Source organism: Truncatella angustata, assembly GCF_020726525.1.
Source record: "Truncatella angustata strain MPI-SDFR-AT-0073 chromosome Unknown BKA67scaffold_3, whole genome shotgun sequence".
Taxonomy (NCBI): domain Eukaryota; kingdom Fungi; phylum Ascomycota; class Sordariomycetes; order Amphisphaeriales; family Sporocadaceae; genus Truncatella; species Truncatella angustata.
Genome location: NW_025763383.1, coordinates 3,088,012 through 3,112,263, shown reverse-complemented (window position 1 = coordinate 3,112,263; position 24,252 = coordinate 3,088,012). Strand labels below are relative to the sequence as shown.

General features: G+C 51.3%; 5 protein-coding genes across 5 annotated transcripts; 2 read left to right on the top strand and 3 right to left on the bottom strand.

The window, feature by feature from the left end:
* Positions 1 to 881: 881 nt before the first annotated feature.
* Positions 882 to 2,765, bottom strand: BKA67DRAFT_657768 (uncharacterized protein; the record flags this gene model as incomplete). Its single annotated transcript, XM_046107166.1, has 3 exons — positions 882 to 1,948; positions 1,999 to 2,422; positions 2,475 to 2,765. The coding sequence occupies 3 exons, from the start codon at positions 2,763 to 2,765 to the stop codon at positions 882 to 884; spliced, it is 1,782 nt and encodes a 593-aa protein (XP_045960130.1).
* Positions 2,766 to 5,702: 2,937 nt separating this feature from the next.
* On the bottom strand, positions 5,703 to 7,777 carry BKA67DRAFT_603574 (cytochrome P450). The gene is made up of 4 exons (XM_046105345.1): positions 7,324 to 7,777; positions 7,139 to 7,253; positions 6,549 to 6,997; positions 5,703 to 6,445 (listed from the first exon to the last, which is right to left on the bottom strand). The coding sequence occupies exons 1-4, from the start codon at positions 7,667 to 7,669 to the stop codon at positions 5,874 to 5,876; spliced, it is 1,482 nt and encodes a 493-aa protein (XP_045960129.1). The 5' UTR covers positions 7,670 to 7,777; the 3' UTR covers positions 5,703 to 5,873.
* A 471-nt stretch (positions 7,778 to 8,248) lies between these two features.
* On the bottom strand, positions 8,249 to 11,277 carry BKA67DRAFT_251048 (uncharacterized protein). The gene is made up of 3 exons (XM_046095744.1): positions 11,263 to 11,277; positions 10,662 to 11,145; positions 8,249 to 10,598 (listed from the first exon to the last, which is right to left on the bottom strand). Exons 2-3 carry the CDS (start codon positions 10,880 to 10,882, stop codon positions 8,396 to 8,398), a joined length of 2,424 nt encoding a protein of 807 aa, XP_045960128.1. The 5' UTR covers positions 10,883 to 11,145; positions 11,263 to 11,277; the 3' UTR covers positions 8,249 to 8,395.
* Positions 11,278 to 13,721: 2,444 nt separating this feature from the next.
* BKA67DRAFT_534767 (interferon-related developmental regulator-domain-containing protein) lies at positions 13,722 to 15,107 on the top strand (the record flags this gene model as incomplete). Its single annotated transcript, XM_046099915.1, has 1 exon — positions 13,722 to 15,107. The coding sequence occupies one exon, from the start codon at positions 13,722 to 13,724 to the stop codon at positions 15,105 to 15,107; it is 1,386 nt and encodes a 461-aa protein (XP_045960127.1).
* Positions 15,108 to 18,643: 3,536 nt separating this feature from the next.
* Positions 18,644 to 24,131, top strand: BKA67DRAFT_592019 (uncharacterized protein; the record flags this gene model as incomplete). The annotated part of the gene is made up of 3 exons (XM_046104792.1): positions 18,644 to 22,222; positions 22,277 to 24,023; positions 24,079 to 24,131. The coding sequence occupies 3 exons, from the start codon at positions 18,644 to 18,646 to the stop codon at positions 24,129 to 24,131; spliced, it is 5,379 nt and encodes a 1,792-aa protein (XP_045960126.1).
* Positions 24,132 to 24,252: the final 121 nt, after the last annotated feature.

Below are 24,252 nucleotides of genomic sequence, written 5' to 3'. Positions count from 1 at the left end.
TCACTCCGAGAATATACCGCAGAGTGCTAACCACTCAACATACACGGCATCTCTGTCTGCTTCTGCCTCTGAAGATACAACAGTCCGGCAATTTGAAGCGAGAATGAAAAGGTTTGAGCAACAAGCAGGCGAACTAAAACAAAATGGCGATCACAACAATGCAAATGCTTGGCGTTTAGCAATTGGCCAACAAAAGATAAATTTAATACGTCATAGGTGGTATCGTGGAACTAAAGGTGTCCTATTCCGTCTATATTCATGCGCAATCGCCTGCATCTGACTTTGAAGTGCACTAAGATCTTCGACATCAAGAAGCAACATGCGCAAGAACTTATTTCAAGTCCTTTGTGTTTGAGTACCTCAACCCATCTGTTAGGGTGACGAATGCTCACGTCTCCCATGTTCGTAAGCGTATCATCGACCTTTATTTCCGGTACAAAAGATATATCGTTGACTACCTCAAGTTGATAAGAATGGCATGCCGTCAAATCTTGTTCTGGGATTACCTGAAAGATTTCGCACTCGGACATAACATTGCTGCCCAGATCATTCAGACTAGATAAAGTGGGTTATATTACACTTAATAATGCAGTCAATATGGGTACTGCAACGGATGAGATCGCGAAGACATTACGCACTGAGCCTAAGGTGCGGAGGGTTCGCTGCTTAGCTATGAGAATATTTGCTTTCGTCCTTTAGTGTTACTGTATTTAGCTTAGGCAACGTCGTTTTTGATTGAGTGGTCCTACCACAACTAAGAACTATAAAACCTCGCGGAAAAACGATGGCTACAGTCATGAAAATGAAAGTTACTATCTGTGGCCAGAACGATGAATTCTCGCTGTTGATGGGAGCAATCTGCCGCCGCCCAGTCTTTCCCGCTACTTGTGCGCTTCATCTTCGCTCCTATCCTGCGCTAGAGGGGTCGCAGCGGCCATTTCCGTCACTTGTCCATCGCCAGACATCTCATGAGTGCGCTCTTCAATTGGCATTTCAAACATGGGCTGAACATACGGGTCTGGCGAAAATGCCACTGGAGCATTTTCGTAATAACCGTGACTCTGTCTCCAGTCGCCTTCTGGCTTGGCCCAAACTTGACTAGCATGCGACTGGACTCCAGGCTGAGCAGCCACCCATTGGCCATTGGCCCAGTATCCCCGTTCCCAGTATGCAGAGCTATGGTTGGGAGTGGGGGAGCCTCGCATGGTGGAAGCCATTGCAGGTGATTGTGGATTGCCGCCCGTTGTGGAAGCCATTACCGATGAATGCAGCGGCATAGCAGCGCCGTGTGGATTAGTCGCGTCTGCGTGCGCTGCTTCTACAGCAGCGCGTTCTGCATTGCGTTCTGCTCTCGACCGCTTAACATGGGAATGCATGGAAGCTGCGATGGCAGCGATCAAGAGAGGCACACCAAGTCCAACTCCAACACCAATCCCGAATTTTGCTTCGTTTGATAATCCCGAGCTGGAAGCAGAAGATGGACCTTCTGCTTCTTCCGAGGTTGAGTTGAACTTTGCTAGTGCGATTGCCTTCTCCCAGGTGTTGTCATTGGACCGCCACACTTGAGTCATGGTTCCGTTGCTCATATAGTATATCCACGTCCGGTTGTGCGCGTTATCGTGCGCCAAAGCCAGGGGCGCATTTGGCTCGTCAGCCAGCGGCCAATTCGCGTCTGGTTCTCTGAGCGTCTTGTTCCATGTTGTATTATACCCAGTGAGCTCATGTAGTCCGCCATCAGTACCAATGTAGTAAACGTTTTGATCTGTGTCTGAGTTCATTAGCAGTGCGAGGCTGGTTTGATCACCATCAAACGCATCTAGGCTCCAGCTTGGCGCCTCATCAATATAATAAAGTTTCCATTTGTCATCTGTATCGTTGGTGATATGCTGTCTCATAACTTTCGACTGGTTCGACACAAGGTAGGCATTAATTAGCCACGGAAAGGTGTCTGAGTATGTTACTTAGCAGCGTCCTCGGTCATCTAGGATGAATCCTTACTGATCTCCCATGCATCCGAATACGTGCGTATCATAGCCTCGATGGTCTGGGTATCACCAGTATGTATTGATGGTGACATAACAGTTGGACGCTTTGAAGTCCTGAAATCTGCTGTGACAGCAAGCGATAGACCTTGGTCTTGCGATATAAAACCGTCGTACGCCCATCCGCCGGAGACAGTGTACCTCAAACCCGCTGTTCGTGCATGTGTGTCCTTGAAGTACACCCGAAACCCTCCTATTTCTTCATCGCCACCAAGGTTGATGACTGCAAGCCCAGTTTGAGGGTGGACAATTGGAGCACCAATGCCCGCGGATACGTTCCAGGATCCCTGGCCGTCGCCCTTGACGTAGTGGCCTGTCGAGTCGCACGTCCATAGCGAGTGGACTATACCGCCTTCCTTCTCTTGGTAATGGACGGCTGCCTGTGTGCAGAGTAAGCTTTTCTAGTGCTCCCAGTCTACTCGGCGAGCTCACAATATAGACACCTTTTAACATGTAACCCGTGCCAGCCACGCTAGTGCCATTGATGGGTGGGAAATTCGGGTCGAGGTCGAAAGCGGCCGTCTCGTTCGCTGGGAAAATGGGAGTGCTATTACTATTGCATAGGCTGTAGAAGATCTTCCCGCTAGATTCATCATACGAGATGACTTGCGGTGAAAGCGCATCATTATACCACCAAGTGGATATCGATCCCGCACAAACCTTTCCGACATGCGTCCATGTCAACAACAGTATTCCTAGGAGCGAAATGCAATTGGGCGCCATTGGTGTCAAAAAAAGATACAACTGCTACCTCTGATTGACAGAATGATGGATTCAATCACCAGGACCAAGACAAGCTCAGAAGCAACCAAGCATCCAAGAAAGCAAGCTGCTATGGACATAACGGGGAATGCCTTCTAGAATATTAAAAGGCCTGGGGCTGTGCCCCCTCACGGACTGTTAATTCATTCATCACTTCTCTCCTCAAAGGGTTTACCACAGCCTGCTCTCACACAGCTTGCTAGTTATATGCAGTTGGTTGTTGAAAGTGGAGCAATACTGTAGGAATCTAATTTTGGCTGCCATCAATCATTGGCTAGTCTCTCCCTCCGCACGATTCTGTGCTCACTTGACCCCTTCGTGATAGCGCAGACAACATGGAACGCACATGAGTCGGGCTGCAAGGTAACAAAAAAATGAGGTCACGCTTCATACCTGAATGACATATCTGCGGAGAAAGGGCCCGCTCGGTGGCACAGCCCAGCCTCCCGATTACTTGACACGACGCGGCGCAGCATTGAGGGTCGCATATCATGCGTTCTTAGGCACACCAGTTAGAGTCTTTTCTTTTCCCGAGCCGGTAAAACCCAATGTGCCGAACATTTGCACAGTTTCCCAAGGTACGGCCCGACAACTCGGATTCACTGCCCAGCGAACCATAAAGCGCATAAAGCTGATTTCCAGAGAGAAATGAGGGCGCTAAAACATTATGTATGCTCGGCGCAACACAAGGCCAGCTCGTCACGCTATATTGACTTCAGACCATGTACAATATTTAGCAATGCTGATCAATCCAAACACTAGAAATTTTGCAACTTTACTCGCACGTTTCCAAATTTCCTCGATTGAGTGGCCTAGCAACCAGCAATAAACCCCACGGATGACCAAACGGGCCATTAGCATCGCTTCACACCATCACTTGCGTGATAGGCGCTTCCTAGCCAGGGCACCCTGAAAATGGAGAACGCTATTCGAATATGACATGTTCGACCTCATTTCCATCACATCATCCTGCGTCGGGGTTCCCATCGTACGATGTTTAAAACACCTGCCACGAGATATGCAACAGCCTCCCGTTATACGGGGTTCCGTTACTCCTTTGTTTATGAGAATGAAGCCGTCACCTTGTTTTGAAGTGGACCACTTATTATTGCTATACAACCACCGTCGACATGCGCAATGTCTTAGAAATGCTAAATCAAAGAGGCATAGGCTGCTTACCCTATTTATTATGAAAATAAGAAAGCTAAAGAACAAAAACACTTGATCGCGAGGCACTTAAAATAATATGGTCGCGTAGCTTAGCCCCATTAAATAGGGCTAATTCAGCCTTAGCCGTCACATATCTTTGTAGCCTGTTCTCGCCAGAGTCCCAAAGACTTGTGGAACGGTTTCAAGATTGCGGGATGGACGACATGGGTTGGGAAGTCAAGGCATTAGCCTCGGCAGATGTCCTCTATTCGGCGCATTCCAAACCCTACACACGGGTAGTAATCAGGCCAGGCTTAGCTGAGCTCCATTTGACTCACTGTTCCTCTCATTGGCTGCCGGCAAAACTATCTGCCTTCATGCTAGATCTGACAGATGCAGTTCAGCCGGATGATCTCTGGCAGTTTTTTCATAAGTGAGAAGTCTAGAAGGGTATTTACTGTATCGTGAGACTCAGTGGCTTTGAGCGTATCCCCCCGCAATCAACCAAGAGCCTGAACCACCTAGCTGTGAGCGTCCTCGGATGCGAATTTCACCAGGTGACTCATCTCTAATTTCCGAAACCACCGTGATACTGTTTGCACACAGATCGCCAAAAAAAATTTATATAAGACATGCCTGCTCAGATCACGTTCGAAGATATGATAGATATCGTCGCAACAAAACGCCAATAACGTAAACGGTCATCTTGGGCGCATGATGAGAACCAAGCCCATGTAGTAAGTGGCCCTTCAGATAGTATATATTCTTAGAGGGTCATAATGCCTTAAAAAGAGAAGAAAGCAGCGAGAATACGTCCCTCGCTATCTTTGGAGCTGCTGTTCGAATTCTCTAGAAGGCAGAATGTGCCTTTGGCCGCTCCAAATCGGCCTTAACCTCTTCGCATGATTTTCAAAGATCCTAGCACGTTCTTCGAAGCTGAGAAATATCCACCTGGATGCTGCTCGTGAAGTTTCCAAAAGCGACGCAAACACTTTTTCTACATTTTGTTTCCGGAATATCATTTTAGTGATTGAGGCAGACGAAAAGACGTGATACTGCATTGTAGATATTTTCATTTGATCAAACCTATGGTTGGGCATAGGAATATTACGCTGGTCGATACGTGGAGCGTCAATCTAAGAGTGGAGGGGACTACAATATGCTTTCATTTTTGGGTGTTTGTGCTATACGGTCAAAGGTTGCTGCTGACTTTATTTATTGTATTGTTTGGACAAAATCGTAAGAGCTTCTGACTCAAGTGCTGTTATCATCCAGACAGGTCATATATTTATCGCTCTTACGGACCGTGGCTGTAGTCTCTACGAGTGCCCGATAAAGCCAAGATACCTTAGTCTTCTAAGATACAACTTGTCGAAGCAGATCTTCGGAAGCCGAGAGAGCATAGCGCCCAATAAAGCGAGATACCGACACATATATCCGTTCATCTATATACAGCGACAAGCAAGAAAGTTCCTTCATACGAGAATATTGAAAGACTTAGAGTTTCTTCAAATAGTATTCAATATACAACCAACACAGATAGAACAAAAAAGAGGGCAAAGAGCAGAGTAACGAAGAATTTCAAGCTAGTTCCTCGTTAAGCTATGTAACGCAAAACTGATCACGCATGAGACGATTTTCCAACGACTTCAAGAGTAAATCCAAGCCAACGAATTTAAGCGGAGAGTCATTTGTGCACAAAGTGCCAGGTACAATACTTGCACGAGAGTGATATCGCAGCACAGGATCCTGGAATATCGGGTACGCACAGTAGTCACCGACAACAAGTACCATTACTGTAGCTGATTAATTACCTGATACTCTCGAGACCTCTCTTGGCAGTGGAGATGGATTCTCTACCAATGTAAGGTGCAAGTGCTTCCCGGGACACAAGACTGACAGAAACGGAATTATGCTCCATCATCGAGCCACAGACCTAACTAAACACGTCAACGGCTTCTTAATCCACAACGCAAAGGTCTGCTGATCCGTCCAGTCTTCGTTCCCGTCGCAAAGCTCAAGATCGTAGTTCCACACCAAGGAGGCAAGAATAAGCCTCATCTCGTGCATGGCGACATTTTGCCCCAAACAGTTCCGCGGCCCATAGGCAAACGGCTGGTGCGCGTCCTGCACATCGTCCGCGTACTCGGGGTCTCCAAGCCAGCGCTCCGGGGCGAACTGGCTCGGGTTCTTGAAGTTCCAAGGCGAATGGTACATGGAGTACTGGTGGCACGAGACGCGGGTACCCGCCGGCAGCCACCGCCCTAGAACGGTCGCTCCGCTATTAGGGACGATACGAGCTGTGCCGATGGCTACCGGCGGGTAGACTCGCAGTGCTTCTTTGAGGCATGCGTTCAGGTATTTGAGGCTGGCCAGGCGGTCCAGGTTGATTTCTTCGGCATTGTCGAAGATCGTGCGGACTTCTTGGCATAGTAGCTGCATTTTGTCTGGATTCACGAGTAGGTAGTATGTAACTCCACTTAGTAGAGTCGCTACACGAGCGATGTCAGATCTTCACGGAATTTCCCAGTTTGAAACCGCAAATCCAACTGCACTGGGTTTGTAGCGATTGGAACGGATCATGTCACTACTCACCGGTCGTCTCCGATCCGGCCATCATGAAGAGATCCGCATTGGAGTGCATCTCTTCAAGTGACAGGGCATTGTCGGTATCCTGCGCTGCCAAGACGAGGTTCCAAATATCGGGTTTCTGCGAGCCTTCCTGTAATCTCTGATTCACTCGATCTTCAGTTTGCTTCGCGAAGAAAAGCCGCTGGTCGGTGATCCACTGTGGTTGGAAACGTGTGAACAGCGCATCGAGGACGGGATAGTATTGGATAAAATTGGCGATCGGCAGCATCTTAATCGCGCCAAATATGGCCTTCACCCAAGGATTGAACTCGTTTTTTTCCAGCATCCCCAGAGGACGGCCGAAGCAGAGCTCGGCCATAATGTCGAATGTTACAAAATTGAACAGGCTGGTCATCTCTACGGGCTCTCCAGTGCTTCCAAGCTCATTCACTTTTGCCACAAGCGTGTCGACGCTGTCCAGAACATGTATTAGTCGGAAGTACTAGCGTTTTTGAGGCAAGGAGTTACATCAAACGGTGAATGTAAATAAACAACGGGGTAAAAAGGCCACGACGGAAAAGAGAAACTCCACAGAGGACTATATATCGACTTACTACTTTCTAAACAGCCCCTGCTGCCTCCTCAACGCCCTCTCCGAAAATGCCGGCGAAAACATCTTTCTCATGCGCGCATGATTCTCGGTATCCGCAATCAACACGCTTGGGACATCTGCGCAAGACCAACGAATCAACAACAAACACCCGACATCCTTCCGCTTTGGAGACAAACACAGACATACCATTCGCGGGCCTCATATTAGCATCTCCTGGCTTCAACATGTCCGGCCTGCCCTTGCCAACGCCGTAGATATCCCTCCAGGCCTGCGGCGCGGCGTAGCTGACGTCGGAGGGGCCGAATCTGACGACGGGGCCGTAGCGCTGGTGGAGACGGTATAGCCACCTGACGTCTCTGCCGTTCATGAACCGGTACCAGTAAACGGCGCGGGAGGCCGCGCATACTCGCGGTCCCGGGACATCAGCCAGGGGGTGGAGCGTTACCGCGTAGATTGCGTTGATGACGAGATAACCGAGGACCAAAGATAGCAGAGCGATGGGTATGATGAGGGTTGAACCATGGGAAGGCATCAGGACCAAAAGATTAACTATGGCAACTGGTGGGTCGTAAGTCACTTGAGTAGAAGGACAAAATATCCGCGAGAGATGTCGAGGGGAATAAAATCAACAACCTTTCTTTTTAAGATCAGGCTTGGGCGAATCTATATCAGCTAACACCGGCCGCTGCGCAGGCATTTCTACTTATGCACTTGCATGGTGATCTACAGACGTGCAAAAGCATCATAGTGTCCAGTCACAATCCAATCAGCATGATAGTTTAGTCAGCCCCCTGCATATAGACTGCGTTGGGTGCCGGGGTTTCCCAAATAAGTAAGTGCTTTGATAGAACCCCAGTACAGCACCCACTTGGTGACAAAACGTGTTACTAAGCTCCAGACACAATCAAGTTGGTACGAAAGCGCAAACATAATTTTTGCTCATTATCTAGTGTTCGCCGACTGACGAAACGAAGGATGGGGTTGCAAGTACGTCACTAATAAACTACATGCCATGTTCATAAATATCCCTGCCAGTGTCGGCGGAAAGTGACAGACTTCTGGTACGTCGACCGAATCGTCTCACCCTTGACATTGCTGGCTAAAAAAACGACAGCAAACAAAACAATTAGCCGAACGCCTGGTCATCCCTGGAAGCCACATTCCTGACAAATGTGTCGCATGTAACCGTCGTGAGAAAGAAAGAACGATATTAGAGACGAACTTTTGCCATTATTATGCATGAGTTGGCGAAAAGCCATCAGACAATTTGCGGCGCTGTAGCAGCCAGACCGGCAAAGACGAGCGCAGCGCTTGTGAAACCGCTTACTATGCTCACAGAGGCATATTTGGCGAATTTGCTTAAACGGCGTCTCTTGGCAGGTCTAGTATCAAGCTGCTCAGCCAAAGCAATGATTACTTCGGAGTCTGTTGGTGCAAGTTCAGGGGTGTCCGAAATTATATTCTCCGATGATGCCACGGCCAGCACAGTATTATCGGGCATAGGAGTGTCTGTTCCACTCATGCCAGTCGTAATGGCATCTGTTTCTGCGACTGGTGTTTCGGCATTGTTGAAAGGATCCTCAGCAATGTGCTGCTCTTCAGATTCCGCAAAGACCTCGTCATATGACCGCTTGGGGGGACGAGGGGAATCGTTGCTGCCACTAGCTGGAGTAGGTGAAGTTTCCTTGGACTCGTGAAGAAGGAACTTGACGGCGAGACGACTTCGGCTCCGGCTTGCGTCGGCCTCAGTTTTCTTTTTGCTTTCCGCAAAGGTTGCCGCACTAGTCATGTCGAGTTCGGGGCTCTGGAGTCGGGTGCGCTCGTCAGACACAGGAACAAGGCAATGGTCAGGTTCCTTCAAGAAGGCTTCACCAACATGGGTCCATGTTGAGTTAACCAAAGGAGGTTGGTCTACACCGTAGCGCGACTCCAGAATGATGTCTGTCATAGCATCTTTGGCTAACTGAGGCTCTCTCCATGGTGGGCATGGCGATCGGACTTGGGCGGCCGTGGCATCGTTGGCATCATTCTTATCGCTGAGAGAGTTCTCAAAGTGTTCAGTGAAAGACAGGTTTCCCGTTTGGGGCACTGCGTTAGTCGATGCAGCAGTGGCACCAGCCACCTTGTTTGTGTCCGTCATAGATGGCTCCTTAGCAACAACAATAGGTGTGGTGTTGGTATTAAGAGGCGATGGTATTTTCGGAATGAGAGGATTGCTCATCACGGATGCACGATTGTGGTCTCTAGCAGCGAAGAATTCGTACTTGCCAGTTCGCTCACCGAGTGACTGAGCAGCCGATGATGTTGCGTGCTGCATGGGTATTATTTTGGCCATTACAGCATCGGACGGGCTAGGCTGACGGTCTTTCTGCGTCGGAAGATGAGAAGGCTGGTTGACATGGCCAGCCACGCTGTTGGATATGATAGATTGCAGGGGCCGCACGGGGATGAATGGCGCAGTTGGTCCACGGGTGTACGCAGGGGTACCACAGATTGTGCGAGGTGAGATGGCGTTGAACTGACTTGAGGTTGGGAGAACACTAGAAACCGTTGGAACAGGTAAAGAGGATCCGGAAGTAGAAGTGACATCAGCGAGAGGCATAGGATGTGCTCCAAACGTGTCCAGTCCATCGGCATCATCCTCTTCTTTGCTGTAAGAACTTGAAAGCTCTTCATCCCAATATGGAACATTGTTGAGGTCGCGAGACAGCTCACTGCCCGAGTCTTCTTCGTCCTCTTCATCAATCTCGTCAGAGGTGCTGTAGTCATGGTCTGATGAAGCATCAGTAGATTGGTCATCTCGCTCATCCTTGTTGCAGCTATTCTCGACAACGATATCTGCATCACCGAGATCGGAAACACTGTCACCGTCAGAATGGACTGAAGTGGTGGTATTACCGTTCCATTCCACCTCCGAGTCGGACTCGGTGACACAAAGAGGTGGATACTTGAGGCAGTATGAATTGATGCTTGCGCCCTTACGATCACTGATGGGCGAAGTCTTAATAGGTGACGTTGGCACCTCTCCCGTCGACGCTCGGCCCGAGGCGATTTCGTCCTCGGAGTCGGTGTATCCACCAATATAAGGGTCAGATGAGGCATCAGACTCATAATCATAACCCTCATTGATGGTGACGGTATCCTCTGCGTCAAATTGAGAAAAGGGCTGCTCTGTCATAAACAAGGAGTCCTCAGAGCTAGGCTCCGACGTCAAGTCAATAATATTGGAATTCAGATGTCCTGTGGCCATGTTGGAGGAGAGCTGTATGCTGGATGGTCCAACAGTAAGGTCGATAATGTTAGTAGGAGTGACATCCTCTATTTCCGCAGACATTGGCTTGTCTATCTCCATGATGTCGTCGTCACTGGTTGTATCATCGTCGTCGTCGTCATCATCAAAGTCTGGCACACAGAATGTGTTTGTGGGAGTGGCACGATTAGAAACAGCAAGATGCGGTGTTCTGGAGATGGCCGTTAGTTCTGCTTGACAGGAATGGAGGTAATGCGCTCGGGGGGGGACTTGCTCTTCGGTCCATGCCAGCCCTACGTGGACCGTGCAAGGTGGGAACGTCAACTGGCCTCGATAAATGTCGGTTCCAAAGCGAAGAATATCACCATCCTTCAGAGGAACCTTCTCTCTAGTGGGCAGTCTATCTTCGTTTGTGTCATCCTTTGTGCGATGGAAGGTGCCGTGCAGCGATCCAATGTCCTGGATGAGGACAGTCTGGTCGATAGTGAGTCTCATATCTTATAAGCAGAAAAGGGGCAGATTGGGGACTGTTAATCTTGAAGATACCTTTGCATCGAAATCGGCTGAAAGTTCTGCATGTTGTCGAGACATGACTGGACTATCAAACCAGGCATTCTCTCTAGCTGCCACGAATCCTTTGCTTTCTTGCTTCGATGCCCGACCGACCTGGGTAGCGGTAGCGACCTTGGTGAGGAGGATTACTCGTTGGGGAACGACGAAGTCGGAGCGGGCATGGCGGGCAGTAAGCGTGATGGTGACTGCCGAGTGTCTGTCAGAACGAGTGGAAGGTAGTTCCGGGTTCAACTCATATGACATATCCAGAAGTGCTTGCATGAAGGTGTTGGCCGAATGGTTTTCTGGTTGAATGAACATACCGTCAGCTTCAGCCTTTCCATGATTGCTCTCCGGCTGCGCCATATTTGCTGTTGTAGGGAGGGCGTGTGGTCTGTGGGAAGCGGCGTGCCGCCGTAGATAAGTCGTGTGTTTGCTCGGTGGCGCAAAACCACGATGGCTAGAACCAAGCAGCACCAGAGTCGGTAAACGCGTGGCAACCACGGTTGGACCGAAGCTTGGGAAGCAAGATTTGGCTGTCCCAGAGCTGATGCGGCGCGGTACGGTGCAATGCGGTGTAGTGCCCTGCCAACTCGGAGCTCACCCGTGGTAAGCTTCAACTATGGTTACGACGGCGATAGCAGCGCAGCTGTATGGTGTTGGATGTGCAACTCTCGATGCGTAGCGAAGATGGCCAAGGGAGAAAAACACCACAAGCAGAAGAGAATGGAAGAAGGATGTTGCAGCTGAGTAACCGAATAGAATAGAACGGACCCGAGGGAGGGGAAGGTACGTACGACGCGAGGTTGAAGCTGAGGTGATGGGCGATGGGCGATGGGTGATGGGTGTCGGGCCTTAGGAAGGAGGGTAGTTGCTGCTTGCTGGCTGGACCAGTCATGGCCCCCCAAGAACGGCTTAAGTGGAGCAACGGGTGTCAGAAGGCACAGGCAGAACAGGCCGATAAGGCGGCTTAGGCTAGGTTAAGTTACTTAATCTAGGTACTGCTTATTGCCGGTTGTTCTTAGGGGTCCGTTATGATGATATTCGGATACAAGTATGTGCTCCCTGTGCAAAGGTGACATCTCCCTCCCTAATGTTCCCAGACGCCATATACTGCAGACACCAGACCTGTGTAGACTTCGCAGATCAGACCGATCCCACTACCAAGCGTTCATATTGCGCAATACGGCCAACAGCACACCTTGCCTTGGGCCGTTGGTTGGGAGCTCTTATCCTCATGCCTGGCATGGCCCCAGTGCATGATGATAAGCTTGCAAGGGTAGCATGGTGGGGTTACCGCCTGATAGCCTAGTTGTACCCCGCGACCGCTACACGATAACAATGATAGCTGCCGTGTAAGTCTAAGTTGCAAGTAAGGCGATTCTCTATATGTAACGTGAGACCGTCTTCACTTGACAGCAACCAGGCAGGCACCACAAAGTCAGTAGGTTAGCATTTTGCAACAAACAACTACCATTTATTTGCATAGTCTTCTCGTGTGTGTTTGTCTTCGCCTTTTTGTGCCGACTGCCCAACCCGTCCTCAGGGAACTCCCTGCTACTAGCGCTATGACCAATATGAAAGCTACAAATCCCTTGACAGCTTCCATCAATCCTCCCCAGGAAATATTGTGCACATGACTGTGTTGGCTCCAGTACTGCAAGCCCGTCCATTGGCCAAATTTCGCGACATCTTTGTGGCTAACAAAGAGGGCGACCCGAAACAACAAGCAACGATAAGCCTTGCGGGGATCACTTGTGCCTGTTGTATGTAGAGTACTTATTACTATGAATATGGTCCAGACTTGCGAATACGACTCTTTTCACCTGCTACTCAATATCGCGGATGCGCAATACCGGTGGTGGCTGAACTCAGTCGTCCAACAGTCCCAGCTCGTGGGAGGCGTCCACGTCAGAGTGTAACTGATGACTCACTGGAAAGTAGAACATGTCATACCCACAGCTTCAAAATGGAGCGAGCCGGCTACACAAAGCCGTTTCCATTGGTGTCTTGCCCAACCGCCTTACTTGAACGATAACGTTGGTTCTCATGCCAAATGTCGGCAACGTGAACAATGCATCGAACAGTAGCGCATCTTGCCTTGCCCATCATGCTGCCCGTCGTGGATCCTCTCTAGCCAAAGCCACTTGGCGGTCCTGAACAAGGGCCAGTGTCTAACAATGGCGGGGTTAGACGCCCACTGTAAATGCAAACTCCACAGAGGGGCCGCCACGGTTGCTTGGCGTAGAAAGCGGACAGCCAAACTGGGCCCAAGATCATACCAGCATACATACCTAGGCATTCATGTGGCGCGAGATGTTTGCATCATAGGGCGTGTGACGACTATGACATCCACAGCGACCATTGCTCGGGGGCCTTGGGGCTATTGCTAGGCACCTCTGACTCTGCTTTGAAATTTATTTATCGTCTCCGCGATTTCCCCTTCGTCGCATTTCTCTAACCTGGAAAATTCTGGTGCGCTTCTCCAAATTCAAACCTATCGACGCTACCCGCCACCTCATCTATCTCCGTGACCTTTTCGCACGCGGAGCAGAGACTCATATTTCCGGACATATGCTTCTGGTCTTACGATAAGATATAAACACACCACGCGTCCATGGATTGTTGCTTACACCCGAATACTTCCAACTACAACACTCCGCTCACCTAACACTCGAAGCAGTCCACGCCAACAAGGCATTGACGTCATCCAACTTGGCAGACTCAAGCTTGTCGCTACTACTACTGCTAGCTTAACTGCGCAACCCCACTGCTCGCCAGCATGAGAGACTTGCGAAAGAAGATACTGATGGAGAGCGGCAAGACCGTTTCTCGCAAGCAACGCTTGAAGCCCGACTCCAACTTTGGCTCAACGACACAATCACCCAGCAGCTCGCCGGCTGGCTCGCGACAGGCTTCCCGCGCACCGAGCCGATATGCCTCTGAGGATGAATTGAGCGACGATGATCTGAACGACAGCCTCACCAACTCGGTCATCGCTTCAGAGGATGGCGAAGAGACCATCCGCGACTGGACCGATAAGCTCAAAGACTGCATAAATGAGATCTTGGATCGCAAGCGCAGCAGTACCCAAGGACGAGAGCGGTATTTCGTTGGCTACACACATTTGGCACGCCATCACTTTGCAGACACCATAATCGAGAATCAGCTACATGAACTGGTACCCGCCATGCTGAAGAGCATTCGTGGAGGTCGCAACACCGATGAGATTGTGGGTGCTCTCAAGGCCCTTCAGATTACCACATTCACGACGCAGTCAGAGTCGATCTACGACCAGGTCTTCTCGATCCTCAAGTCCACAGCCGAGAGCTCAGATGAGGAGTCGGTCAAGGTCGAGGCACTCTATACCATGGCCGTCGCTACTATCTTTGGTGGAGGGGCGGAACTCGCAGCGCAAGAGCTCATGGATCTCGCAGTTGAGATAGTAGAGAGCGACGGCCACAGCATAGCAGCAGGAGATAACGGCCCGGTGGTCACAGCCGCCCTCGCTATCTGGGGATTCCTTGCTAGTCATATCGACGACCTCGAACAACAGTCCGAAGAAGCGCTCGAGGCCTTTACAGAGCAACTAGACAGCAGCGACGCAGATGTGCAAATAGCTGCTGGAACAAACATAGCTCTCATCTTCGAGGCACTCAGGATATTCAACGAGCAGGCTGAAGAGGAGCACGACCGCCGCCAAGAGGAATTGAGACAGGAAGCCAAACAGAAGGGAGGAGATAGATATATCCCCGAACCATACAACCCCTTCGACCTGCAATACAACCAGCACCAACTTGTCCAGAAGATGACGGAACTTGCTGGCGAGTCGTCCAAGGGCGTGTCCAGAAAAGATCGTCGTCAATTGCACGCAACCTTCAACAGCATCCTAAAGTCTCTCGAGCTCGGCAAGGGCCCAGGGTATTCAGAAGCTGGTCGTGTTGCAAGAGCATCGGACCGTGGTGGTGCGAGAGTATTCGATGCGGAAAAGGTATTCACCGAGTTTGGTTATCGCAATACCGTGAAGGGTGACGACGGGCGGACATTGACTATTGACTCATGGTCACTTTCTATCCGAGTCGACTTTTTGAAGAAGATCACTGGAGGTGGTTTTACCACACACTGGGCATATAATTCGGCAGTTGAGGAGACATTTGATTCGGCATGAACAGCATAACTACCAGTCACTGGAGCCAGTGTGCGGGTATCACGGAAGGCTTTTGTCAGCTTTACATGCTTCCTGCCTGCTACAATCATGATTAGATACCCAGTCTGGGGATAGAGCAATTGGGAACAAGCACTGGGGAGGGAATTAGGACTTTGTGTCGGCTTGCCGCGCATCTAAATCATTACCCTAGCGGTGCTTTATACATAGTACACAGAACTCTACTTCAATTAAACAGCTACTTTGCCACTTTCTCTGTTCGTCATTTATGAGGAGCTGATAATCCTTGCGAAATTGGCGGTTATGGATGCCTCAAAGTCCTGCGGGGTCCTCTCAGGGCCTCAGAAGGCAAGCCGGGAAGCATACGAATGTTAGCTAGGCAGCTTGTGACATGACGGGGTTTCAGCGGATGATAGCCGAAACTTGTGTTTTCTCAACCATCATCATCTCAGAGCCGAAATACTTGGTACCACAACGCAAGCGGTCATACCTTAATTCGGGACGAGACGGTGAATAGCAGTTTACCACAGCAGAGCATTTTCGGTCCCCGAGGGCGTAAGAATAAGATTTTACAATCATCGCACAATGCATTAGCAGCACAAGACGTGGCGTACTTGGTGGTCCCCTTGTGTGCTGCTGCTGCTTTCCCAGGCGTCTGGGCCATTCTCCCACGTCGACCCTTTGAGGCGTAGCCCGGCGGCACGATCCGAGAGGCCGCACCTGCCGTAGATACTGTATAGCGCCCCGGGGGGTGGCTGTGAGATGCAACCGCAGGTATCTCGCCACCGAGCATCGAAGCTCGCTTGGGCGGTCTTGACTACACCATGTTGCTGCTGAGGTTACACGGGGGATTGAGTTGTCTTGTCTTGAAGCTCTCCTGGTCTAGGGCGGGAACAGGATCACCGTTCGTGCTCGAACCCGTTGATGATAGGCCACATTGCATTTCCTCATGTTACAAGCCGTCGCCAGAGGGCCTTGAAGGCGGCATGAGCAGTGCTTTGAAAGCGAGAATTTTGCACTACCAAGTGCATCAAAATAGAGTATGGACGGGCATGATAATATGCAACGCTCGCGGAGTGACGTATGCAAAGTGGCGTTTTGGCTTTTTTCAGTTGATTGTTGAGTTTTACAGGAGCGCGTGATGGGTTTGGAACTGGATCACTACAGCGTTCTTCAGATATGTCGCCAGAGGTGATGGGGGTTTTTTTTTATCACGTATTCATGATCCTCAAATTGGCGGCCTTGCATGCATTAATAAGGTCTGCGTGAGCAGTTCGTACCTATTGTACGGATTCAATTGACCTACACTAGAATACGGACCCGTAGGCACTTCCAAGATGTTGGTACACAATAACGTTAACCCGTAACCTTTGGCGATAAGGCTCAGAGATCCGCTAAAAACCAATTCCTGTAAGGCCTGTACTTTGGTCCATCGAGATGGCGCTTTGCCAACTTTGAAATCGCTTCGATTTGCGGATCTTCCGTCCGGGGCTCAATAAGAAGTGGGAAAGTTGACCAGCCTGTCGATCGTGCTCTTCTGCTCCATATGAGCACTTTCCGTCACCGTGCCAGAGACGCTTGAGCCGCAGTGTGGACTGGTCTTGCTTCCCACTGCCGTCCCATCAACAAGGAGCTTGGGCCGCCCAGTGTCGGGGACAAACGGTGTCCCGCACCTCAATCGCAGGGAAATCACTTCAGTATGCGCTGTGGAATATACCAGCCATCTTCTTTATAGCCGCTTTGTGAGATCGGTGAGGCACATTGGATATTGCGATGAGATCGCTATCTGCAACGGCCCAGCGACGTCAGTTATATCTGTCTGATGGATAAGGTTTCAGTTCATGGTGTTTCAACCTTGATACTATATATAGCATCCTTCTTATGATCTGGTGAAGAGGTACCGGTATATGTATATGGGGGATTGATCATAGAGGGTTCTTACGAGAGTTCGACTCTGCCTCCCAAGGCACCCTAGTTGCCAGGTCGAGCATCATTCAAGAGGGGAAAGATGCTGCGCATCTACTGTATGACTTCGGCGGATTCCCTGCTTTGGCCTGCAGCTCACGGTTTTCTGCCAGGGCCGTTTGTTTTCTTGATTGGTTGCACAACCCCTAGCAAGGCCAACGCATCGACTCCTAAATCCCAGCTGCCCGCATTCTCAAGCAAGCCTCACAAGCCTATTATCGTTCATCTGGCACATTGGAGCAGTTCGTCGAATTGTTCTGCGAATAGCGTTCTCGCTTGCTGCCCGTTGTTGCCTCCTCCTGTCCAAGGTCATTTGCATTGCGTCGCCTCACCTCGCATGGAACTTCGAAAAAGTGATCTCGAACGCAGCTATCTCTCTGCTTTCTCACTGTTCGCCCGAAAACTGCAGGCTTGAGCGATTGTGGCGATTTAAGTGGTTGATACGGGAGCTCCGTACCTCCCCATAGCCGAGCCCACGTATTTGCTCCTCAAGATACACGCACACAGCTTCCTGTCCAGTAACCACTCCTGTTTTGTTTCTTTCATATCACACATTCCGCCTATCGTGGACTTTGCTGTCTTGTCACAACATCATAACCGATCCACCAGTAGCAACTGCCAATTGTTATTATTATTATTTTCTTCTGCTGCAGATTCTTGGCGCATCTCAGGACCGAGTGAGAAGTGAGCTGGGAACGCGAGCGGACTAGTACCAGTACCCGACAAACTGGGACTAAAGAAATAAACGGAGAGGTTGGCGAGCTGCACTCATGCACTTTGGCGCTCACTGACTTGCGCCCAAAGCAAGCCGTCCCCCCCAAACTTCTTGCTGTCAATCCAAGACAAGAGCAAACAAGATTCTTTTATTTGCTTTTCCAAAAGCTGCGGGTTCTTTTTCGCGTTGTGTTTTGGGAAATTCTCCAAGTCAATCTGTCGACTTTTTGCGAGAGCAATTGCATTCACTGTAGGTTTCACAGCCCATTTTCGCATGTCTTGGTCTCCGGTTCGATCAACCCCCCAACCCAAGTTTGATTGAATGGGGCTCGTTTCTTCCTAGGTCTCGGCTTCTGAGCCTTGCAGTACAGTACAGCTTGCTGACCCACGCATGTCGTCGCAGTACGGGGACGTCTAATCTAATAACTTGACCAGTCTTCTACTTTTGGCGACATCCTATCGAGACAAGTGCCCAATGTCTTGACGAGCGAGAACACGACGCGCTTGCGACCTGGTCCTCTCGATTCTTGCGAGGGTGGGTTTTCAGCTGTTCCTTCCTGCCTTTGCTGCGTCGTTTTGTCTTTCGTCTTCTCTCGTCGAATCACTCAACGAGCGGTCTGTGTTTGAGCGATCCAGACCCAGTATTCGTGAGGCGAGGACCAAGTAAACAATCCACCACGAGCGATTGGGACCGGGACCTGAGACTGGGACTGGGACCGGGACTCAGACTAGCACTTTGTGGGATCTACAACAGTTAAAGACCCGGGAGACCCAACCCATCCTACATACCCAAAACCACTTTTTTTTTATCCCTCTCTCCTGCAGGCGCGGCCACACCGCAATAATCAATCGGCACCAGAATGGGGGTCGATTCGAAAAAGGCCCCTCCCCTACCTGCCCCTACCGAAACCGAGTCATTGAGTACGCCAACCGAACTTGCGACCGATCTTTCCCACTGGCAAGAGGAGGAGAAGTCACACATCTCAATCCCCGACGACGGCACCCCCGTCACCATCCGCACCCGCGGCCACAAGCACAACCGCTCTCAGACATCGCTCTTGATCGAGTACTTTGAAGGTGGAAAGGGCCCCGTCTCCACCGACGGCGGCGCCATCAACACTCGCAAGCCCAGCGTAAGGGTCCGGCTCACTCCATCCAAAGGCGGCCGAGGCAAAAACGACCACATACAGATCACCGAGATGTCCAAGTCCTCGCGAAAGGTCTCTGCGTCGAAGCGGGACAAGCAGGACCCGTTGGTGCCCAGCCAGCTCAGCGAGCTGGACATGTCCGAAGACGCCAGGAGCTTGCATTCTTATGCTTCAGCGACCGAAGAGTCCAATGTGTCGCGGAACCCCATTGAGGTCGACATTCAGCCCGGACATTATCGGAGACGGGAACGCAAGCCTTCTAGTCCCCTCATCCCCGCAGCCGACAGTAAACTTTCTTCCTCATACCTCCCCCCGAACATGTCGGACATTTCTGGCATCCCAACCGACAGTTTCCTCGATGGCTCTGGCGGCACCCATTTGTCCTACTCACCCAAAAGACACAGCAAGAACCCTTCAGCAGCAGAAGCATTGGCGGCCGGTACGCTGGGTGCTGTCGCTGCCGCTGCCGTAGCCGACAAGGCGAATAGAAAGAACCGCAGTGCGAGTCACGACCGCAAGATCATCGAGAGGGCAGTCGAGAAGGCCACACGACCAGACAAGAAGCACAGGTCCAAGAGCCGGACAAGCAGCATCAGTGAGATGGAGGTCGATGGCAAGAGTTCTTCGAGGCGCAGGTCCTCCAAGAGTGGCCACAAGGAATCCTTGGTCTCTGGTGCCGACTCAAGCATGGTCTCATCCGCACTTACGCCAAGCCATAGATCTTACGACTCCTACTCCTCCTCGAAGGTCTCCCTCAACAACCCCAAGCTTCTGGAGACGGTCGAGGATGCTATCAGGCGCCTCATTCTACCAGAGTTGGAGTCACTTAAGAGGGAACGCAGCCAGCGTGACACGAGGAGCGGTTCCATGCGAAGTCGGGATAGAGCATCACTATCTAGTCTCACCACAGATTCGAGGGATGAGCTCTCGGTCACCAGCAAACGGAAATCTGGTGCTACCGAGCACTCCATTAGATCCAGAGGCCGCGAGGCCAGAAACGACTTGTCGCCGCAGAGCAGTGTGGAGCATGTCTCTGTGCTTGAGCACGAAGAGAACACACCACGCCGCGATAACCATGTTGGGGACGTTGCGTTGTTAGGCGCTGCAGCAGCAGCTGGCATAGCAGCAGCAAATCGCGACAGATCCAGAGCTGACGAGAAGCGACAACGGAGACGGCGCAGAGCCAAGACGCCGGAGCATGGCAGAGCAGGCGAGGAGTACGATGAATACGAGCAAGAGGTTGCGCCTCCGATGCCGCTTTCCAGCGAGATTAATCCTTCCGAAATGACGAGAACCTCAATCCTTTCTGCCGATACCGACAGGCCTCACTCCGCTAGCGACGAGATCACTCCCATTCGCGACGTCACCAGGGATGTCATCTCCAACGGCTCCGTGCATGACTCTCTGACGCCTACTCAAACACCCGACCACCATAGCTTGCAGAAGCTGGGTGCTCTTCATGCCAATCTTTCTCATGGCGATCTGAAAAATCTGCCCCGTAAAAGCACTGGCGGCTATGAATATGAGGAGGAGAGTGAGCTGAGCTCGAACAACCCAGCCTATCGTGATGAGTACGACGAATATGAAGAGGAAGGGCTCAGCGAACCCGCAATGTACGAAAATACATTCTACAACCAACAGGATGTGCCACCACCTCTGCGATACGTCCCCTATCAACAGGAGCGCCGTGGTCTAAGTCCAATTCAGAGTGTATCTGGATACACAGAAGGGGAGAGCGACCTCTACCATCGCCGGGACTCGAGATTAACAGACAGCGAAATTTCATCTCCACGCAAATCTCCGCATCCAAGTTCTGTTCCCAGCAATATGCGCAGCAGGGAGTTTGGTGACGAGGAGAGTAGCGTTAGAAGCTCTGGCAACTACCGTGACACCAGATACACAGATGACAGCGAACTTGACCAGGTCACCTCTGGGCAGGCAGTCCGTGGCGTTGGCGCAAACCCTCAATTCATCCACCAGCCTTTCGGTGCTGAGTCCAACGTTGCTTCTCTTGTGGAGGGCTCGGCTCTAGATTCATCGGTTCTCAGCAATGGCCAAGAGTACCGCGATTCCCAATTGTCTCGGGACTCTGAAATCAGTGCTGGCCCAGACTACCGCGATTCTCAGCTCTCCTATGATTCGCGAGCTGAGGAACATCTGTCTCGCGGAAGCGGGGCGGGCAGTCCTTCAAAGAACTCCGTTAGTAGCCGGGTTGAGCAGTTTGAAAAGCGCAACTCGCCTGCTTTGTCCAAGCAGTCGCTTTCGCAAGCATCCCGTGAGTTTGAAGAGTACGAACTAGATCAGTATGGTCGTAAGTACCCCAAGACTGAAACCCGACATTCTCCTACCACATCAGAGCAAGCTATCACCAACGCTGCGCTGAGCCGAGCTGCCGAGGCCGCCAAGATGAAAGCCCAGCAGGCGGCTTTGAGCTCAGAAGAACAACAATGGGAAGGTGAAGGAGTTGCACGCAACAAGTCTTTCAAAGAACGGGCTAAGGCAGACGGGTTTCGGTCTGATGCGACTCCTCGTCATAGTATCGACCGCCTGTCTGAGCAATACGAGTTGGGAGCCAGCGGCTTACCGGACTCGGACTACCCAATGCCTGAAATTGGATATGGATACCAGCATTCTGAGAACGGGCACTCTGTTGTTGAGGGGCCACTAGGCGGATCCGAGACCCATGAATGGCACGAAGAGCGAACCCCTACACAGGAAAAGACCTTCGATTTTGATCGCACTACCACCCCCAAGGCCGGCCAGAAGGGTTCGAGCCATAGTCTGGGGCTTACTGAGGCAGTTGCTGCTGGTGCACTAGCTACTGCTGCAGGCATGGCTGCCTCTCACAGCAGACATGCGAGTCAAGACCAAGACGAGGAGTGGCATCGTACATCGATGGACCGTAAGAGGGATACGCTTGTCACGAATCCCTACGAGGGCACAAGCCCCATTGCGAATCTCCCCGGTCTTGATCAGCTCACTGGAGCCGGATTCCACGGCGGCGAACAATACCGAGCGGGCTTCAACACTGGAAGCCCCGGTATGGGCGGTGACGAGGGCTACGAGACCGCGCAACCCAACGAGGCTAACATGCAGGGCAAGGCAGTGGCATTTCAAAGTCAACCTGGCATGGGCGGCAATACAGAGGACCCGTTCTATGTCGGGATGCCGAAGCACCAAAGACAAATTAGTGGTTTGTCTCACGGCATGGGTTCGCCACTTTATGATGCCGCAACAGGTGCCGGGATTGACAATATTCAATCTAAAGACATTATTGCACTAATGGAGCACGTAAGTTGTGAATTTGGGATTGACCGACAAACAATGTCACTGACACATTTATAGCTTATGGTTCGCGACGCGCAGAGAAGTGCTAGAGATACCGAAATGCTCGTGACACTCGTGAGATCAGCTGCTGAGATGCGCACCTCTTTCAACGATATCAAGAGATTACTTGCGGACACTGAAGATCAGATTATCGGCGAAGTTAAGGACAATACTGAGAAGACGGTCCAACGACACGTTGGTGGTCCCCGACCATTCCCTGGCAGCGGAGCTCGGTCGCTACAGGGTGGATCACAATCAGGAACTTTCGATGAAAATGCCAAGAAGCGCAACATCTTCCGCCGAGCACTGAAGGGCCTCAGTAGTAAGGGGGACAAAGACCTCGGGAGAATCGAGGATATGCTCATGCACCTGCTGGGAGAAGTCGATGTATTGAAGCACCAGACCGCTGGCCAAGGCCCCGTATCTGGTATGGGCACACGCAGTCACTCTTTTGAGAACTTGCCGGAAGTTCAATATGAGCAAGACAAGGGCTACGAACCCGAAGGACTTGCTGGAACTTCTACTGCCAGCCATGGGAGCCAGTCTGGCCACCTTTCCATTCCGCAAACTCGTGGTTCTTCCGCAAACAGGGGTTATGAGCGGAAGTTTTCAGATCACAGGATTAGTACTGTGGACGAAGGTGACGAGGACGAATACTATAACGAGCAGCAAGTGACGCCCAGACACCAGAATGAAGAATTTCTCATGTCACCTGCAATTCCACCCGCCCGTGCGGACTCCGTTCCTCTTGCGACACCGCCACAAACGGCTAACATGGCTGAGCACTCTGCTAGCTACGAGAATACACCGGTCACGGATGCAAGCAAGAAGCACAAATCCAAGGCCTCATCTGGGTTCTTCCCTAAGATCTCCAGATGGTCTGAGACAACAACTTCAAGCGTTGGCAAGATGTTCCGCAATTCACGAAAGCCTGAGCAGGGCGATCAAGTCGAGGAATTCCTTCGGCATCGCCCTTCCCGATCTGGCTCGGATCTAGAGCATTACGAAGTGTACTCACCAAGCGATCCGTATGGTGAAGACAAGCTGCACACAGGCTACTCTGAGCAAGACCTAAATGGCAATGACGAATTCGAGGCCACCACTCCGACGAGCTACCGCCAGGAGCACCCCCCTGCCATGTACGCCACTCCCGAGGACCCGAAGTATAAGGCGCACCGCAACAGCGTCAACCTACAGCACCCGCAACCCAGGCCAGGTCAAACCGAGCGCTTCAGGACTGCCCTCGAGACGTCTGCCCAAGGTTACGACGCAAACCTACAAGCACCCATGAGTCCCCGCTCGGGAGACTGGGCCCGCTCAGCCACCAGCCTCGGTCGCTTTGACGAGCAAAATGAACAAAACGAATACGGCTGGACATCGCCATCGCAGCAAGCGCCTGCCAGACCTCCTAAGGAACCCCTCGAGGACAATGCCGGTACGCCAGCGAGAAACGCGCGCCTGAGTAATATCCAAAAGCAGAACAGCCCGCTGCCATACCAGAGCGTCGACAGCGGTTATGGCGGTACTGCAACTCATGCGGGCACCGTCGGCAGCGCCAGTTTTCACTCTGGCAGCCCTAAGCCTGAGAACCGCAACCTCAATGGCGCACTTGGGGCTCCTGCTCGTCGGCCCAGCGGCCCACGTGCCATGACCCCAAGCCGGGGCTTGAACAGATCACGAGGAAGTGATGACGGAGATAGTATTCGCAGTGGCCGAAGTGGCATCAGCGACACGCATGCTAGAGATGAACGAAGAAGGAAGAGAGGTGAGTAATCCGTGCTTGCTCCACATCTTATTCTCGTGCTGATCGTTACAATTAGACACCTTTGGCACTGTAGGCACTGTCGCCAGCCAGGAATCCGAGACGTTCTAGGGGAAACGTGCTCATCTCCTGGACATACGTCTGCCCACCGGAAGTCCTTTCACCGTGGACTTTAGGTCGTTGGGCCGTCGTTCGCGTTAATACCCCTACCTCGTACCACTCAACAGTTGGT